We start from the raw sequence: 20,556 nt of genomic DNA on the forward strand, positions 1-20,556 counted from the left end.
TGTGCGTTCCTTGTTCTGTAGAAAATAGTTAAACAAGACCTGCTCCTGCATCAGCCTTGCGAATGCCTTCACATGATTGTATTTGTGTGTGTGTGTGTGTGTGTGTGTGTGTGTGTGTGTGTTTGTGTGTGTGTGTGTGTGTGTGTGTGTGTGTGTGTGTTTTAGAGGTGAAGACAAGGCTACTCTTAGTCTTACTTCAGTATGCAGGTATGTACTGACTTTGTTTCCATTTTCTTTCAGTGTTAATAATGTTGTCTTTGTCCCTAAATATTGTTACATACAGCGTTTTAGAATGACTTAATGCTTAATTACATTCAAACTTACATGCTGCAGATCATACTACAATAAACATCTCCTCTTCCCTACCTACATTCACAGTAAAGCTAAAGACCTGCACTTGCAGCAGAATGTCTCCTCTTGTTTTAATGGGCTATGAGTGAGAAATAATTAACGAAATGTAAGAAGGGGTGTGTCAGAATGTAAACCCCCATAGTGGACATTGAACATAAGGAGCATAATTTAAAATCAATTTATGGAGCATCGTTCTTTTTTAAGCTTCGTAAACAGAGGGACTCATTAGCTGGTAGTCGATGAAGGCAGTAAATTGAATTCTTCTAAATTGCACTTACTGCGTCTGAAAAATCAGCCATGTGCTTCTCATTTTAAAGCCCTGTTTAATCGTCTCAACCGATTTGCAAAGAGTTTGCAAAATAAAACGGATAAATTGAGGCAGAGTTCATGAACTCATTTTGAAGTGAGTTGATTTACGTAATGTTTTTATGGGCCATTTTTCTTTTTAAATCGCTGTGCTGGGTTATTGCTTTGTGTGTGTGTGTGCTGAATGGCTTACAGGTTCAAGATTTTGACCTGTCTTTTGTTTGTGAATTACAGAGAGGGAGAGAAAAGGTGGGAGAGAGGCAGTTAATTACATATTTATGTTATGAATTATGCATGAGTTGAACACCAGTATACTTAATTTTACTTCCCTTTATCACTTAATCATGTTAAGTGACTTAATCTCTCTCTCTCTCTCTCTCTCTCTATATATATATATATATATATATATATATATATAGAGAGAGAGAGAGAGAGAGAGAGATTAAGTCAACTTAAGTCAACAATGTATAGACTGTATCAATGATTAAGTCAACTTAATCATGTTAAGTGACTTAATCTCTCTCTCTCTCTCTCTCTATATATATATATATATATATATATATATAGAGAGAGAGAGAGAGAGATTAAGTCACTTAACATGATTAAGTGATAAAGGGAAGTAAAATTAAGTACACTGGTGTTCAACTCATGCATACACCTCATTCAATGTTTCTTTTGAAATAAAAAGAGCTTATCCTGCTTTTGTTGGAGTAACTGTCTCTACTGTCCAGGGAAGACTTTCTATACTAGATTTTGGAGCATTGCTGTGAGGATTTTATTGCATTCAGCAGCAAGAGGCTTATTGAGGTCAGGATGTTGATTGACCACCATCCCACCTCGTTCCCAGCTCATCCCAAAAGCACTGGATGGAGCGCGAACCGTCATTCCAGACAGTTGCACTGCTCCACAGCTCAAAGCTCCAGCCCACACCTGGCATTAAGTATGGTGCCAGTAGATTCATTTTTATCTGCTCCAGAGAGTCCTAGTCCATTGGCAGTACTTCTCTACAGGCACTAGACAAACTGTGTGTGTTCATTTGCACATCTGTGTCAGCGATGGCTGCAACGCTCTCTCTCTCTCTTTCTCTCTTTCTCTCCCCATCCTACTGACATGCACACACAAACCTCAGGTCTTCTGTTAAATGGAGTTGGAGTTGAATGTATTACTGTGACCATATGCTTTTAAAAGGTATCACTGCAGTAACAGGAACATTAGGGGGTTAAAGAAGTCTCAGTTTCAGTTACAGAGACAAAGAAGAGGATAACAAATATTAAGAGCATATCGATTTCAATTACAGCGCCTTTTAGATTCAATTTCATTTCAATCTTCAATTAAGGGACATGGGAAGAGCAAGAGAAGACATTTAGGAGAGATAAAACGTATTAGATTCACTCACAAAAACCCTGAAATGACCAAAGAATATAATTAAGCTCAGAGAAATGAAACCAGAGAGCAAAAAACTATATACAGGGTTAGACACAAAAATACTTATATCAGTCTTAAAGGCACAGTGACAAAAACAACCTGCTTAATTATAAAGAATAATGAGACCCTGAGAAGTGGTGAGGTAACAGTGAATCTTAAGTGGACTTCAGGAGGTCAAAAGTTAAATAGAAGAATATGATTCAAATTCTAGCTTTACATACTGAATCATTACACCCCAGTTTCAGAACATCCCTGTGTTTTTGGTTCTTGCTATTTAAGCAGTTCCAGTACATTGCATATCCTGAAATGGTATCAAGATGATCAATGAACTGCCAGGTCTTTAACCTTCTAAACCACCTAAACTTCTATTTCCAAGGAATAGCCCCACCAGTTTGTACAGAAGTCCCTATAATTACTGAATAATACACCTTAGGGCGTAATAAACCTTGCTGCGTTAACCAAAGTGAATCTTATACAGTTATAAAAAAAGCTTTTTCAGGAAAAAAGGGCATTGTATAATAACTTACAGCTATTCTTTAGAACAATTGAACTGTCTCTGCTTTTGCTGACTACCCCTCTGTAGCTTTATGAGGGGCTTTTGCTTTTACTACCCCTCTGTATAGACTGTATCAATGCATTCTCTAGGGCTGGATTTATACAACATTGCACATCAGGACTGCTCTAATGATGGCTAGAAAAGGGTTTATTAACAATTACCAATTGAAAACCATTATAACCCTTAAAAGTTCAGATCTTTCCTTTAGAGAAGCTGCGGACAAAGCCAGGGTGTCGGTGAGGACAGTTTCATAAACCATCACAAGACTCTTGTGGAGGAAACTTGGAAGGCCGGTTTTACATATACTGCATCTGCATTCATGAGGAGTACGACTACAGTTTGCCGTGGTCATGCACACATACAGTACTGCGGAGCATTACAGCAGGCTGTATGTCAGAAACACCACTGTTTGTAAGCAAGTTCTACAAGCCAAGTCAGTTACTTTATTTCTGTGAGTGACTATGTGGTACACTGGCTGCATTTCATTTGGATTTATTTATTTCTGGATTCTTTTCTTGGATTAGTAAAGTGACCTATCATTATTTACTTTGCTGCCTGCTCTCTAGTCCAGCACCACCAGTGGACAACGAAACCAATTGAGGGTGTCCTAAAGGTTTTGACTAAAAGTGAACATATTTTGCTTTCTTTCTCTCTTTCTCTCTCTCTCTTTCTCTCAGACTCGGAGTTGCAGTTGCGGAGGGACATGGTGTTTACTCAAAGTCTGGTCGGAGCAGTTTGTTGTTTTTCTGAGCAGTTTCTGGCTGTACTGAATCAGACCCTAAGTGGAGAGAGTGAAGGGCAGGAGAGTGCTCGCCGCTGGCTTGACCAGATCTCCTCCACAGGTCTCCTCATACACTTTCAGTCCCTACTTTCACCAAACCTGGTGAGTGTGATTCAGTGCTAACATGTAGAGAACACTAATAAAGTCCAGTTTGGGAAAGCACAATGTGTTTCTTAAAAAGTGACCAAAGAACTCAATGTACAAGCTAGTGTTTTTTTTTTATAAAGTAGCCAGTGAGTGGAAGCACAGGATAGGTGTTTCTAATAAAATGGTCAGTCAGTGGAAGCATATGGTGGGTGTTTGTAATGAAATGGCCAATTAGTAAAAGCACAAGGTAGGGGGTTCACAATAAAATGACCAGTGAGTGGAAGCATAAGTTAGGGGTTTCCAATAAAATGGCCAGGGAGTGGAAGCAGAAGTTAGGGATTTCCAGTAAAATGGAAGTACATTGATTGAGTGTGTTCATCAGAGTCAGACATCGGTTCTCTCCCTTTCTCAGAGTCATTGCTTCTTTCATTTATATTGTGTATGTGTGTGTGTGTGTGTGTGTGTGTGTGTGTTATTGCCTTATTGAACTGGTGGCATGCTCTGTGTGTTTTGCAATTTGCACTGGCTGTGCTTGTGTGGGTCAGACTGGGGATCATGGGGGATTAATGTGTTTGTGTTTCTGGTCCTGCTTTCACCTCAGTTTTTACCTGACCATGATTGGGGCCAGGGGATCAGTAGTGTTTGTGTGTGGTCAAAGTTTATCCTTTCCGCCAGAGATTTAGTTCACCTCTGCAGCCCATGTCTGTGTGATCTTCAACTAGTGTCCAAAAGTTTGTAGACCCCCGCTCATCCAGAGTTGCTTCTGAAAGCAAGACTTTGCTGCAGTAACAGCCTGTACTTTTCTGGGACGACTTTACACAAGATGTTGGATGATTAGTTCTGCCACTGCCACTCATCCCGAAGGTATTGGATGGAGCTCCATCACTTCAGAGAAGGCAGTTCTATAAGGCTGCTCCACAGCCAATTGCTGGGGGTGTTATAGCCTTCTAGTCCATGCTTGGCTTTGGGGATGGTGACCTTAGGCTCATGCGACGGCTTGAGGGCATCCTGTTTTATTGGCAGCTGGATACCATTTCAGGATCCCTTTATAAGGAAAAGAGTCTCATTCTGTTAGCTAAACTTTTCTATTGAGACTATTAATGCAAGTGAACAAAGTGGGTGGGAGTAGACCCATCTGAGTTATACTCTAGAGTATCTTCTAAGTGTAATCTCTTTGAAAAAGTGCCAACAACCAACTTTTCCCTGCTGAACGGCAGGATTTTGGAAGACAGTTGTTTTTTTTTTCCATTCTCATCAGGTTTTTGGCAATTATTCCTGAATTCAATTGCGACGACAGCAGAGAGGCAGTTTGCTACAAACATTTAACACGGAGGCCAAACGTAATAATTAAGCAGTATGTCGGAAGAGTGTAGAAAAGAACCCCTGCAGCCTCTTCGGCTGTAAATGTGTCTTCACAGCAGCAGAAGCTTTTTTCTCTTATCTCCGCCGCGCTGGTGTCTCCCTTCCACCTCTCCGCTTGGCCTATAGAGTAGAGGAGGTTACACTGCCTAACCCGCAAGGAATTTCTTGGGCTTCGTGGGCCGCCACATGAAAGGATGGTAGGACAGGGTGAATTAAACGCTGAGAGGAGCCTCCAAATGAGCCTGGGGTGGCTGTCAGCAATCTTTGAAATGTTTGGGAAGCAGAAGAGCCGGCATTTAGCATCAGAGTGAGTGAGATTTAACTGAGAAGAGCTGTGATCCTGAGCCATGACTGGCTTTATTTAGACAGAGGAGAGAGAAAGAGACAGACACCATGTTAGTATTCAGTGTGTATACAGAAATAGATGAATACCTTTTTGTGTGTTTAGTTATTAATAATCTGATGCCTTTCTTTCATTATTATATCAGTTGACTAACTCATTATTAACTAAAAGAAAGAGAAAGAGAGAGAGAGAGAGAGAGAGACAGAGTGTCTTATGTCTTTTTGATTTTGAGTTCTGGTTTCGGCTCAGTGTACCTGACTCTAATTGGGGCTAGTGGATTAGAGTGTGTGTGTGTGTGTTAAGGGGAGTGGGTTGCATGTTTGTGTGCTCAGACTTTCAGTGTTTTTTTTAATTCTCTAACAGATTTCACTGTTGAGCCTTTCAGAAGTGTTGTGGGCTTAATTCAGTAAAAGACTAATGCCCCTTGTGAAGAGCTTGCAGTATAGTGGGTGATTATTATGTGTCATCTTCCTGTATTATGTTGCTTACAACTTAAATGACTTTTAACATACATACAAAACACACACACACAGCTTCTGAAAACATGGGGGCCCTAATCCACTCAAGCAAATGATTTTGTATGACAGAATGAGAGAGAAGTAATGCTTTGTTCATTCTAATCAGTAAACAAGTTAATAAATATATTGCAAATGTACATGCAGTAAAGATCTAAACACTACTAAATGAGCTATTTATAAATAAAAGAAGTGATTACTAAATAAAATAAATATGAAGAAATAAACCTGTATGAGTAAAGTCATTATTTTTTGACAATATCATGACATGCTTCAGCAATAACTAAATAACTAAATAACTAAAGCTATGTACTTGTGTGCCTCCTGGTGGTTTAGGGGCCCTAGGTGGCTACTTAGACCATTTAAAGCATGACAAAGCCTTGCACACACACACACACACACAGACCTCTCCAGCAGAGCTGAGAGTGTTAGAGCGTGTGTAGTGATGTATTGCTGTTTTCTCCTTTCAGACGGATGAGCAGGCCATGCTGGAGGACACTCAGGTGGCTCTGCTGGACCTAGAGAAGGTCACCTTCTACTTCAAACAGTTTGACGGGGAGCCTCTCGTCGCAAGTGAGTGAAGGACGGCACGTCTGCATCATCAGACAGGCGAAGCCGTCACACAGTACACAGTACACTGAAGAAATGTGTGTGGTTTCTCAAGAACTGGTACTGGTACTGGTACCGACACTGATCAGTTATCCAGCATTAAAAAAAACTATGAAAAATGTCCTCTTTGGCTGCAGGAAATACATTCTTATACCATATGAACTTGGTTACCGATCAGTTTTTTCAGAACTTGTTAAAGTGTGTTTTTAGATATGGAGACCATCAACATGTGAAACCATTTTAAACCACCTTGTTTATTTGATCTTAATTGTAGTTGTAGTCCTTGTATTTCTGTAGTGTTCTGTATTTACCTGCTTGGCAATGCTGGAAATGAGGGCCACCCTCAGTGTGCTTCCAAGTTCTTGACTTAAGTTGAAATTATTTTAGTTTAGCTTTGGGTCATTTTTTTAAATTATGGTGATGGTGTTGAGAGTTTCTGTTTTGTGTGTGTGTGTGTGTGTGTGTGTGTGTGGGTGTGTGTGTGCGTGCGTTGTGCAGACATGCCTGTTTCCTACCAGGTGGATGGTACGAGGCAGGCTCTGAAAGTCTTTTTCTATCTGGAGAGCTTCTACTTCCAGCAGTTGCCCCAGAGACTGAGACATGGAGGCGGCTTCAAGATTTACCCTGTCCTCTTCACTCAAGGTGTGTTTTTGTGTATGTTAAAAGCTAGCTCTACAGTCAAGTCGAGCATGATTCAACAAAGTAGCTACCAAAAGGTGTATTCAAAGTGAGGAGAAATAGAGAGATATTGTAAGAAAAAAAAAGGGGGGGGCAGATGGAGAGAGAACAAGAAGAGGTAGAGAAAGAGAAAGAATGTGAAAATGATGAGAGTAGAAAGGCAAGTGAAAATGTTACAGAGAGACAGAGAGTGTAAATGGAGAGGAAAGAGAGAGAGAAAGTGAAGGAAAGAGACAAATGAGAGAGAAAGAGATAAGAAGAGGGTGCATTTCTGATCATACTGATCATATCGTTACTGCTTGAGAGTGAATACTGTTGGTAGGTGTTTTTTTTCAGCAGTGCTGACTGCTCTGTTATTGCCCTCAGCTCTGGAGAGCATGGAGGGTTATTACTACAGAGACAGTGTTTCTGTGGAGGAACATCAGGCCCAGATTAATGCAGCCTCTCTGGAGAAGGTCAAACAGTACTACAAAAGACTCAGGTAGGATTATAACTCACACACAGTCCTTTCACTCCACACAAACCTCACTCCTGTCTCGTTCGACCTTCAGCTTTCAGTGGCTCGGTTATTACAGTGTGACTAAGCAGTGTGGGAAAAAATGGGGGAAAAAAGAATAGCATCAGAAAGGAAAACAGCATCATCCGAGACGAAATGCCATCTGAATATCAATGATGGTTTATATTAAAAAGTAGATTTTGGAGACAAGTGACGGAGCTGAAGCTGGATTTCTGGCTTTGAATGACTCGCAAAGACAGGCACAGTTTAATCAAGGCGATCTGTTAAAAGCGATTGTGTGCGCTAACCATGATAGACGCTTCAAATGGAACCTATCTCAGTTTCATCAGAGAAACCCGACAAGCAGGATATCAGCATCCAGCTCACATGGTACAAGACATTCTGATGTATTTCTGAACAAACTGCTTCTGAGCTTCATGCTTTAAAAAGAGCTGAAAGTGTTGCTGGGATCTGAGAATAAGTTCTCTCTTTTTCCAAGTCTTAACGCTAAAATTCTGTTGAATTGAAAAAAGGACTGCATGAAGACTGTATGGTTATTACTATGATATGAGGTTCCAAAATGTTGATTGTTACCGGCTGCAGAACAGATCCTGCGTAGTACGGGACTTTAGCATTCAATGCCCAAACAAGTGATCACCCGAGTTTTGAGTACTGACACCTCTGGCTCATTTTATCTTCATAAACATCTATGATCTATATCTCCACATTTACAATACCATGTAACTACACCTTTCTCTGCCACTGTCTGTTCAGCTATGCACCACCTGTTTTCTCTCTCTTATTTGCCTCTTGTTAACGTTTAACCTTTGCTTAGCCATTAGCCCTAGCTTAGCTGTAGCCCTAACTGTGTCTTTTGTTGGACATTAGCTATAGCGACTAGCCTATGGCCCTGATGCCTATTTGTTGTAAGCTTTAGCTCATCCTTTAGCTTCTTGTAGACATGCTTTAATTAAGCTCTTGTTTCTCCTTTGTTCATGTGTGTTTCCAGTTTTCACTGATGTTTAACTGAACAGAAATTGAGCTATTAAGTTTAACATAAATAGAGATTTTTCGAATGATTGTGGTTCGACATGAACCTTTTAATATTTAGAAATACTTCATTTTACCATATGGTTTCAATTGCCACACTGTTCCAGCTTCAATTAATTATTCAGATTTTTGATTGAGTACCCAAAATACTTGGGTAACTGGTTGGAAAATTTTCATTTCAAAATTAATTATGACTGTTGGTACATACACAAATGGGCCTCATGTACTGTATATAAAATATGATTCATTTGATTATGTCTCTTTGTTCAGTTTAAAAAAAGTATCCAGTAGGCAGCAGCTATGTAGTATATAGCAGTGATGGCGCAAATGAACTGAAATCAGCCATGATTAAACATTAAATGTTCTCTGTCTGATTTTTCTTAAAATCCAGTTATGTTGGAAAGAAGTGATGTTTATTGTGCTCTGAGATGAGATGATGCCTGGAATTTATTATTTCTGCTACATAATCTGCTACATAACCCACACTAATTTAGTTACATTTTCTACATACTAGTCTTGCTTCTGCTAGTAAAATTTATTGTAGTGTGTGCTTTTTATTGCCATGAAGTAAGATAAAGCGTATGAATATTAAATTGAGGGATGAATACCAACAAATATCAAAGTATTTGAAACATTTAAGGACAGCCCTAATAATTACATAGTATGTCACATAAATAATTACATTTACATACCATTTCCACTGGTTTGAGTCTGCATTCTGACTTTTTGTCAAACAATGACAAAAGCATTGATTTTTTTTTATATAAAACCCTGACCCTCATACACATTAATTTGATATGGACTTAAAGTTACATAAAGTTACATTCTACACCCCACCCCTGGTTTCAAAAAGCTAGTCTAAAAGACTAAGTTACCTGCATTTTCATTTATTATTAAAGATGCTTAAACACCACTTTTCTGCTTGTTTTACTGTAAAAGATGCAAAACCTCTGTGTAATTAGTCACGACATGCTGAGCCCAGTCAGTTTTGTTGTTGGTGTTCATAAAGAAATATCTGCCATGCTGACATATGGTGTATGGGCATACTCTGGCCATATGTTTGTTCAGCTAACCAAAGCATGTCTGGCCTGGCAAATAAGAGCAGAGGAAAACAAGTTGTTTTCATTTGAATATGATGAATAGGAACAACGTAAGATTTCTTTTTTTTCTAAAAGAAAAGCTGGCTCGCTTTGGTTTCTGCTTTCCAGCAGACGGTGGGCTGTGCTGAGTCATTATTATATTTTCTGCTGAGTCGTGGCATCTGGGGGAAAAGTCACCTTGTTCTCCTGTAATAACTCAGTCTCTCTGCTCCGCACCTCAGAGACTCGCTGTGAATATGCTGCTTATTTTGCAGAGCGATGATTGTGGCATTTAAAGAAAGCTCCAGATTCAGGTATTGACTGCATGTTCAGTGAGAATGGCAGTCAGAAACACAAGATTCTCAGCTTTCAAAATGTCAGCAGTCCAATTAAGAGCTGACATGGACATAGATCAGGTATATTCCAGCCACAGCTTTAGTGGAAGCACTCTCAGTGTTTTTGTGCACCTTTGACAGGACCTTATATTCTATCATTTGAGTGTAATAGAAGCTGTCAGGTTTGTAGTACTATCTAGAGCTTCATGATATGGAGAGAATGTATTATTGTAATTATACTGCTACCTATATGTACTAAAATTTGAGCCTGTTAAAACACCACTTTGCATAGTTTATCATGATTCTTTGCATTGTCTTATTTACACAAATTCAGCATCTTTCACGGACATTTGTTAGTGTAAATTTGTTTTACGATCAGCATCTTTGCTGAGTAAGGGTCACCTTTTGCGTCTACACTAAAGCTTCCTGACCTGCTTGGTTTGAGTCAATGGGGTTGGTGGAGTTCTGCAGGAAGGCAGGTCGGACAGTGCCATGATTCAGCCAAATCCTGAAGGCGGCAGCTTGGCAGTGAGGGAGTGACCTGAGCAGTTTCAGGACCATCAGAATTAATGGAATTGACAGAAGAGCCTCCTGCTGTAATGAGCAGCAGATGTGAGGGGAGAACTCACGCTGGCCCTGGGAAGGACAAATGAGGAGGAGAGAAGGAGAGGGAGATACAGGATGGAGGGAGAGAGACTGACAAAAGAGATGACAGCGAGAAAGAGACAGAGTCAAGTTAAGTCAAAAGTCAAAAAGAGAAAACTTTCTCCTGCCATTCAGTGCTGTAGTAACACATTAGTAAAGCACTGACCAGCATGTTTCTCGCAGTAAGCAAGACGAGCCTCGTATCTAACTAACATGTAACTAAAAGAGTTAGCTACCTGGATCTCTGTAACTCATAAAATGTTACATTCATGGTGTATTTTCACTTTAGAAACAGTCCTAAATGTCCACCTTAATTACAGGTGCAGGTATTGACCAATATCATCCATCTAATAATCCATACAGTGTCACAGAAATTTCCATCACAACTGTCATTGTTTGACAGAGATGAACCAATCTGTGTTTATGGAACTGATACTGATCACTGATTGTCATTCAGCGAGGGCGAGGCTGGATCCGGGTAAACTTAGTAATGCATCATTGTGCAGGGGTTTGTATTGCTGTGTGCATTTTCTCTCAGGATGAAATTTTGACATTTAAAACGCTGTTTTCCAAATGCTTGCTGAGAGAGAGTGTGAATTTCTGTGCAGAACTGGAATGGTGAAACTTGTTGGCTAGCTCTGCTGAAACTCACTGTACTGGGCTGAGTGATGTACTGAGTTTCACACATCCTACAAATCCTACCATAACAAAATGACTCTCTGCTCTAGGAATAGATTTTTACACTGGCTTTAATAGCGTTCAGCAACTGTGAGTGAGCCATTTGAGCCATTTGCCATTTGCCAACTGCTCTATTACCATTGAGCAGCTGAATGAGGAACTGCAGATTTGTGTCTGCTAAATTATCGGCCAGTCACATATTTGGGCTGAAAATTGTCTGATACCAATACATTTGTGCGTAATTCAATAGTTAAGATGTAAACGTAGTGATTCAGAATGTACTAATCTCTTGTGTTACCCACACAAGCACATTGTTCTGTACCATGAAAAGTCATAACACCACAGTTGCACATCATTCTGTACCATGAAAAGTCATAACACCACAGTTGCCTGATGCTGTAACATAAAAGGTCTCTCAGGATAAGAGTGTCTGCAAAATTCCATAAAGGTGAAGTTAGTTGTTTGTCCAGTCTGCTTGGCCTCTACTTTCCACTGCACTTGACCTGCAGCTGCGATGTCAGATTTTTCTCCCAGCACCTTGTTATCCTGCACTGATCCACTGGAGACAAGCTTGTGGCTGGTGCGACCAGAGACTGTCAGACAGGCAGACAGACAACAGACAACTGTGTATTTAGCACTTTGCACACTAAGTGGTTCAGAATCTACTTTAAAATGCATGTGTCTGTTGTGTAATTACATGCAAGACATAACCACCCTCCCTCACATATGGTCCCTTTAAAGTTTTAGGATATGAATAATTCCAATAAATGTGTTCAAGCCAAGCCAAAGTGGTGGTAACTAGCTGTTCAGCAATTTCATATTTATGAAAACTGTTTTCAAGGAAACAAGAGGCTTAATTAAACAAAGTCCTGCAGTATAAAACCTGTGGTGAAATGATTTTAGTGTGTATCAGTGCTTCTAAGACAATTTGATGTTGTTGATGTTGATGTTGTTGACAATAATGCTTTTGGTCATGGATTTGGTCAACTTTGAAGTCCATGCCAGGATATATTCATGCTGGTATTGTAAATCAAAATGTGATATAGGAAAGCAGTGAAATAATGTGTATGTGTTTATGTATGTGTGTGTTTTAGAAAAACCAGAGGAAGAACAGGGCTAGTGTACAGTATATATTTACACAGTCAGAAACAAACCTTGTATATCCGGAACAGTAACCTTTCAGCAGAAAAAAGACTACTGTTAACTTTTAATGTAACAAAACTGTATTCTGAACAATTGTAGCCCATTTTGTTGGACCATTTAAGAAAACTTGTTTTGCCACAACATTGAGGATATATGGAATATGTATGCGTCATGTTATTATTACTTAAAGTTACATAAAGTTACTTGCACACTTAGAATATTGACAAAATAAATAGTTCTCAAAACTACACTGAAATATTATAAGAAAAGCAAAAGCATACACGTTTATTTGCCCAAAAATTCAAATTCAAATAATGCAAAATCTTGTATCTCTGCAAAGGCAGCACAGTGGAATTGCTGATGGGATTGATCCCCACCCCAGTGTTGTCTGTACAGCCTATACAGTGGATTGGATTCCCACTATGGTCACTCTGTGAGGAGTTTAGTGTGTTCTCTCTGTGTCCATATTGATTTCCTCCATCCTTGCAAAAATACACTGCTTGTTTCTGGTACCCTGGGGGTATTCCAGCCCTGCGTCCAATGGTTTAGATTGGCTTTGGCCCCACCTCAGTGTTGACCAGTAAAAAGCAGATAATAAGATAGATGGATGAATGGACCAATAGAAATACTCTGAATTGAATTGGAATAAGTAAGTTGGAATTTACTTCCATTGAAAGTTATTCCTGTATAGTTATTATGTGACATTGATTATCTATACTGTATATCTACTCTCTTTACTATTTGTTCTGACAAGCTTGTGTGCATGTATCTGTGGAGGTGGTAGGTTCCCCTGATCCTTATCGTCTCCCACACTCCAGATGTGCTTTGAGTCCAGCCGTCATTTCTAATGAAGTCATTTCAGTCATCGCAAACCATACCCCAATCTGCAAATCACAGACTTGTGTGAAGCCCCCGTGTGGGTCCATTATGACCATCCCAAACCGTACTCCAATCTGCAAATCGCAGACATGTGTGAAGCGCCCTATGGGTCCGTTATGGCCATATAACTTAAAGCTGATGTGAATACACAGTTTCCTTGCCAGCAGTGTTCAGCTGCAAGTGATGTCATCTTACACATGCGCTGTGTCTAAGGGATACATTTACAGTGGGAAGACTTACACTAGATGTTAGAACATTGCTGTGAGAGTTCGACAGATTTCAGCCACATGAGAGCATCAGTGAGAACATCACTGTTGAATGACTAGTTCTGGCACTCCAGCTCATCCCAGAAGTATTGGATTGAGCTTCATCACTCTAGAGAATGCCTTGTGACCATAGCTGTGGAGAGGTCGAGGAGAATCAGAACCGATGACCATTTGGCAGATTAAGCTACATGGAGTTTCTCTGTAACTGCAATGAGAGCAGTTTAAGTAGAGTGTGCTGCTTTGAAGCCAGACTGATTAGGGTCCTGTAGATTGTTCTGAGTGAGAAAGAGAGACACTTCTCGTTTCATTAGGATTGCTTTACTATGGAGATTTTACTGTTAGCTGTGTATATGCAGTTGAACACCTGTGTTAGCAGTAAAGTAAACTAAGTTAACTAATTAGGTGCAATGACTGAATAAATTTGGACATATGGTGTATATACTTATTTAAATACAGTAGTTCTACAAATGCTCAGAGTGAAAGTTTGACAGCCTGAAATTTCTTCTGCCGCATATTGTTGTTGTAAAGACAGCAGAAAGCCAGAGTGTGACATTCCGAACTGTCACGGCATACTGGGTCGTCCTGTCCTGACTTACACACTTCTGCATAAACAAACATACTGTGCCAGCCGTTCAGTAAGAGCCAGACAGTGTGGGTAATGTGAATGTGGTCACAGGTACAAAGCTGCTAGCTACACAGTGGGAAATCCAATTACATTTAGCTGTCAAAGAGCAGAACAAGCTGTAACAATACATGCTCAATACGTACATGTATTTAGCTCTGTGACAAAATTATTGCAGTCAAACCAACAAGTACAGAATTGAAAAAGTTAATTAGAATGTGAACCATTTCAAGCAATAAAAGTAAAGTAACACTGTAAAGAATTACATGCAAACTGAAAACTTCTCTTTACAGCAAGTAAATAAACTACATAACTTGCATTACTGTGAACAATTTTGGGTGAAATCAGTCAACGCACACTTTTCCAGACCTTCAATATGGTTAATCAGCCAGACCTGAGACTGCAGAAAGTTTGACTGTGTTTCCTCTCATAAAGCGATACTGCAATGTTATAAATATGGTAGATAGAACATGATTTCACCAAATCAAATAATTAGAGGTACATGGTGAGGTAGCACTTATGTTATGATCTTCTATTCAGACTTTATTCATAATGGATCCGTTCTCTTTGCAAATTGACCCATCCATGCTCTGCCTGCAAACACATTCCGTTTAATGCTTGGCTGGCTGTCGTCCACATACCATCAAATGGCTACTGCACGCTGAATGTGCCAATGCAGAGCTCAGCTACACCACACTGTGTAGATTTAATGGAACAAAATGAACAATTTAGCATTTCACATTTGGTATTACAGACTCACTGGTCTTGAGACAAAAAGTGATGTAGAGTGTATGTCTGATAGCTAACTAGATTTATTGATATGACTCCAAACCATCTGCCTTTAGTTAAAACACATACAATGTATGATGCCTTGTGTTCAAACACAGTTCAAAAATAATTTCCCACTGAAAACAATTAGAAAAAGTGCCTCAATCTGCAAAGTACCATGACCTCCCTCCCAAGGCCACTATAGCAGCAGGAGCTGACTGAGTGATCTGGCCCAGGCCAGCGGTTACCCACCATTTGGTAATATTATCTTCTGTATGAGAGCCAGTGAGTTCCGCTATGACTTTATGTTTGGGTGTCTTTTGAGAGTGAGAGAAAGCTGCTTTGAGGTCATAGATTGGTCATGCCAGTGGTAAACTCCAAAGGCTATTTGCAGATTTATGTGTCCTCCTAAAGGCATAGGCACTTTGGCCTAGCAGCTGGACCACAACCATGATGCAATGCTTTGGCTGAATAAAAAACAAACTAAATTGCCCGAAGCCGAGGAGTTACCCAGTATGCAATATCTGAGGAACGATAGATGCATTATGAAAAAGAGTGCCTAAATGCAATACGCAGACCGAAGCATCGCCAGCAGTTTTATTTTGCTCTGAATTGCTTTCCTCAGTGGTTTAAATTGGTTTCTCAGTGACAGACAGTTGAACTTATGTTCATATATGAACTATAGCTGAGTGTTGGAACAAGGTGGTATGAAAAGTTCTCATCAGGATTTCAGTTCTGTACCGTTCAGTCTTACTACACACAAATATATGCTGAAAATATTTCACCATAGTTGTTATATGGATGGTCTCTTAATTGATTACGTTTTTTTCTTCCTAAAACAACCTCAGCCAAGTAATTCATCCACTCCTCCCACCTACTTACAATGCTCCGGACACCAGGAGAGTGAGGACATGCACATGCCTCCTCCGATTCACGTTAAGTCAGCCAACGCCTCTTTTTAAACTGCCACCAATGCAGTATCACTAGGCATCCAACGCTCTTGGAGGTCAGCCAAGAGCTAGCTGATACATCGCCTAACAGACGCCTTTGCCACCCAGCATCACAATAGGTTATGAGGAGAGAGAGTACTGTCTACCCACCCACAGAGAGCATGGCCAGTTGTGCTCTTTCAGGCCCTGGCTGCTGATGGCAAAGCAGCATGACCCAGGATTCGCACTTGCAATTTTTGGGCCGTAGTGTCAGCGTTTCGTTTACAGTGTACATTTGAGTTGTCCTGGTGTGTATTTAGCAGGGAGAGCAAGTAGAATTCTTGTCGACTGTGGATTTCTAAAAAAAGACTCTTATCGTACATGATTATTGACATTATTATTAGAAATTGAAACAGTGTGTTTGTTAGTGGCTTTTATACTGTGGTGTGGAATTAAAAACAGAAACCGTCTCACCTGTGCTGCATCAGAGGATCATACTTTCTGACTTCCGTTATTATGTTGGCAGTATCATCAAATTGATATATTGTTCTATTAACAATTTTAGGTATTTTATGTATAACAGTAGTCTACATAATATAGTTCTAAATATGACAGACAGCTAGAATTATGTAAACAATGTTTATTTCATATTTCATGCTGTTAATTGTACTTTATCTATTTATGATATTTATAATATATAATATTAATAAAGTTATCTGTGTCAAAAACTGAACACCATTTTCCAAATATCTTTCTTATTATTATCTTTTCATTCACATTTCAGGGTTGATTTCAGGGACGCAGTATTTTTCAAATATGTTTGTATGCATTTTGTCTTCACCAGCAGCCTCCTATCCATCTATATATACGATACTGACAAAAATATGGGAACCCCACCTAACTCATTTCTTCTGAAATCAAGGGTATGTTAATAATGTTTATCCTGTTTTTGTTGGAGTAACGCTCTCTAATGTCTGGGCTTTCTACTAGATTTTAAAGCATTGCTGTGAGGTTTTGTGTTATGGAGGTCAGGATGTTGTATAATCATGATCTCGTCCCCAGTTTCCCATCTCATCCCAAAAGTATTGGACGGGGCACCATCCATCATTCCTGTAAAACACAGTTCCACTGCTCCACAGCTCAGTGCTGTGGGCCTTTATACCCCTCTAGCCTGTTATTAGACATGGTGCCAATAGGTTCATGTTAATCTACTCCAGATAGTCCTATTCTGTTGGAAGTACTTCTGTACAGGGACTAGACAAGCTGTGTGTGTGTGTGCATTTGCTCATCCAGATCATCAATGGGTGCATTTGCTCATCCAGATCATCAGTGGTAGCTGAATGCAATCATTTCCAACCATATTAATTTTATATTATTAAAAATACTGATTCCAGACATTTGATTATCTCAGTTTACCTTAACTAGGAAAAAAACACCAGCTATCAAAGTAGAAACCATAAGCCCACACAGTACATATTACTGTAGGCTCCATTTCCAGGATGTGCACATTCTTTTTGCAGCACCCGTGCCACAGATGAAAAATAGTGGAGAATATATTTTTCCAAGCTGAATAGGATCTTTATTTAAATGAGATTCATTTCCATGACAAGACATTCATAAAGTTTGTATTCTATTACAGCAGGACAACAATGCATGCAGTTTGTATGTCATATGATGTATGCGCTCATTTCCACACACTGCAGTAGAAGAGCCCTGCAAGGACGGCAGCTCAGCCGCTCTGAGTGGTGAAATATGGCCAAATCTTCCAAATAGAGCTCTGACTCTCTTCCTTTTTTGACAGCCAACATGTCACTGTGCATACATTTTTGAGTGTGTGTGGAGTGCTGTAGTGTATTATAAATAAATAAAGCAGAGTGGGATTAGGCAGAGACCTAACTCTGTCACGAAAGCCTTTACATCTGGATTGCTAACTAGACTGCATGAACACACCACAGTCTCATTAGCAAATGCCAGGCTTGGCTGTATATGAGAGGAAGGATAATAAAGAAATCGTTTGACAAACACAATGAAACTGAAGGCCTTTATATGTGACAGTGTGATTTATTTGGATGTTAGACAGCAAAAATGTTTGCCAATTTGTTTGCCACATGTTCAGCATTCACAGGCGGCTTGAACTTACTCAACCAACCAGAGTTGACTGTGGCGTTGGCATGGTGGCAACCAAAATCAATTGTGTCCCAACAACTAGCTCTTTTTAAAAACTCCCTGTTCTTGACTGAAACCTATTTTCCTAACTGCTTTCTGTGATTTTGCCTGACTTATAGCTCATGGACTCACTAAATATTGACATGTGACTATCATGTGGATTCATGACATCATGGAAAATCAGGAAAAGCAGAGGTTTCCTTTACCTTTAACTCCGGATGTAGCTCTCCTCTCCAAAATAAAAGTAGTGTTGTGTTGCATATTTTAGTGTGTAACGGCCCTTAGACAGTTTATTGTTCATCTCAAATATAGTCGATCAGCCAAGGCATGTTTGGTGTCTAAAATTTGCTTCTAATGTAACTTGAGGCTATTACTTATATTTTTATCGAACCTCTCAGAGTAAGAATGCTGATCTGTGATCAGTTAAGGTGCACTGACGTCAGTCATACATCAGATGAGAGGTGATCTTGGATGAGTATGAGATGCTGGATAAATGAGGCCCAATGTCTGTGTGGATGGGAGTGGTCTCTTCACAGTGCTTTGATGGCTATGAAAATGATGTAAATCATATGACATGACCTTCACAGATCTTAACTTAAATGAGCAGCTATGGGAGATTGTGGAGGGACATGTTAGACAGCGCTCTCCATCACCATCATAAAAACACCAGGGAACAGTGTTCCTTCCCTTCAGTTCAGTTCCAGGGAGTGTAGAATCTGTGTGAAGGCATAACTAATCTGTTCTGGTGGCTCGTGTTGACTCAGCACCTCACTAACACACAGTGTTTATTTTTCCTTTATTATCATTCATGTTTATGTGCCTTTAAAGCAGCATTATGTAGGATATTTACCATTGTGTAGCATCATTGTGATGTTTCACTGTCTTGTAATAGGGAGAATAGCACTGCTATAATTGCTATTCTGGCACATTTTCTGCACTATGTAATTATGTAAGGAAAATCCTTGCAAAGACTGCGTAGCGCTGCACAACCCGAGTCATATTCGTGTAAAATCCCCTAATATTACTCTACTGCCTCCATCCACAGTCTTTCAGTTTCAGTGGCAGTATCTCTTAGGTATCTAGAATTGCATGTGTAAAACATGTCCTTTAGCGGACACTCAAAGTGCAAATTACACTTTCCGACTGTAGGGGGAGGCCAGGAGTAAGAAATGCCAATTCTCACATAATGCTGCTTTAAATTTTGCAAATGAGCTTATCGTATAAACTGTTGAATGCTAGTCTAGAATATTCTACCATTGCTTGCCAGATGCAGGACATTAGGACTCACTAAAAGACAAATCATCGTTTTTACATGCTGAGTAAGCTGCCTCCATTCTGTTAATTGTCACTAATTAATATTAAAGCTCTCTTTTTGCTGACAGGTCCTCTCCTCATGTTTATTCATGTTTGAAAAGCTCTGGCAGTCCTGGGTGGTTTTTAACATGTTGGTCGCTGAGTTGGATGAAGGGCCTGCAGTCCACTTTTGATTCTGCTCGCGATGCTCTTGAGCCGTTGACCCTTGGCAAATATCCAGAGCTTCCATTAGCGCATTGTGTAAAAATTGATCAGGGGGAAAACCTTGGTTTATGGTGCCGCTTGATTTAAGGAAAAGGCTGCTTCTGCGTTATTGCTCCAGAGGGGCTTCCCAAACCCCAACCTAGCCAACCAAGCTCAGAAATTCATGCAGTTTATGAAATTATAAAGTGCCTGATAGTCAGCATAGGAAGATGGCTTTAAAGAGCCAGTGTTGTACAACAGCTTTTTTAAACAGAAATATTTGGTGTAACATGTAAGCATCATTTAAAGGGTAAAAATATGAATTAAACATATGCCATATGTGTATGATGAGTCTTATATTTCACTGTGAAATCCCTAACTGGTCTACACTACTGTTTTTTCATTAGAACAGCACACCATCCTGCAGAACCAATTAAAAGTGAGGTTTTGCTCTAGAGAATCACACAAAGATCGTCAGTTAGTAGTGGCTTAGCGGTTAAAGCAGGGTTTTGGATTTGATACCTGGCCCCTGACCCTCCCTACTCCCTGGACTTCCCACAACTCCAGACACATGTGCTCACTGTCACTGTGTGTGTTTGCTTACAAGTGTGTATGTGTGTATTCACTGCACAGATGGGTTAAAGGCAGAGCCCAAACTGTGTCTAACACAAATTGTCAATATAGGTGTCTTGTCTTGTCAAAACATGGCTGCAGACATAGCATTAACATATTCTAGTGTGCACATGCCCTCCAGCACATCTTCCAAAAGACATTCTGGGCGTATTCTAGTATTAAAGGAATTGGTTACTAAAAAAATTAATTTGGACAGTTTTCCTCTTATCTCAAACCTGAAACTGAATCTACAATGGAAGGTCATAGCCTATCAATTAACCTCAGGCAAACTGAATGAATAAATAATCACACACTTTACTTCAAACTATTAGAGACTGTTCCTAGATAGTTCTACAAGAGCTAAGAGACTAATTTAGC

General features: G+C 39.8%; 1 protein-coding gene across 1 annotated transcript in view; it reads left to right on the plus strand.

The window, feature by feature from the left end:
* The window catches only part of prex2 (phosphatidylinositol-3,4,5-trisphosphate-dependent Rac exchange factor 2), a 156,906-nt gene that overhangs the window by 113,718 nt on the left and 22,632 nt on the right, over positions 1–20,556 (plus strand). The window contains exons 31-35 of the mRNA XM_072688847.1: positions 166–207; positions 3,316–3,521; positions 6,197–6,299; positions 6,834–6,977; positions 7,380–7,494. Of these exons, the coding sequence (XP_072544948.1) occupies positions 166–207; positions 3,316–3,521; positions 6,197–6,299; positions 6,834–6,977; positions 7,380–7,494 (610 nt within the window). The remainder of the gene's footprint in view (positions 1–165; positions 208–3,315; positions 3,522–6,196; positions 6,300–6,833; positions 6,978–7,379; positions 7,495–20,556) is intronic.

The sequence above is a fragment of the Salminus brasiliensis genome, chromosome 1 (assembly GCF_030463535.1).
Source record: "Salminus brasiliensis chromosome 1, fSalBra1.hap2, whole genome shotgun sequence".
Classification (NCBI taxonomy): domain Eukaryota; kingdom Metazoa; phylum Chordata; class Actinopteri; order Characiformes; family Bryconidae; genus Salminus; species Salminus brasiliensis.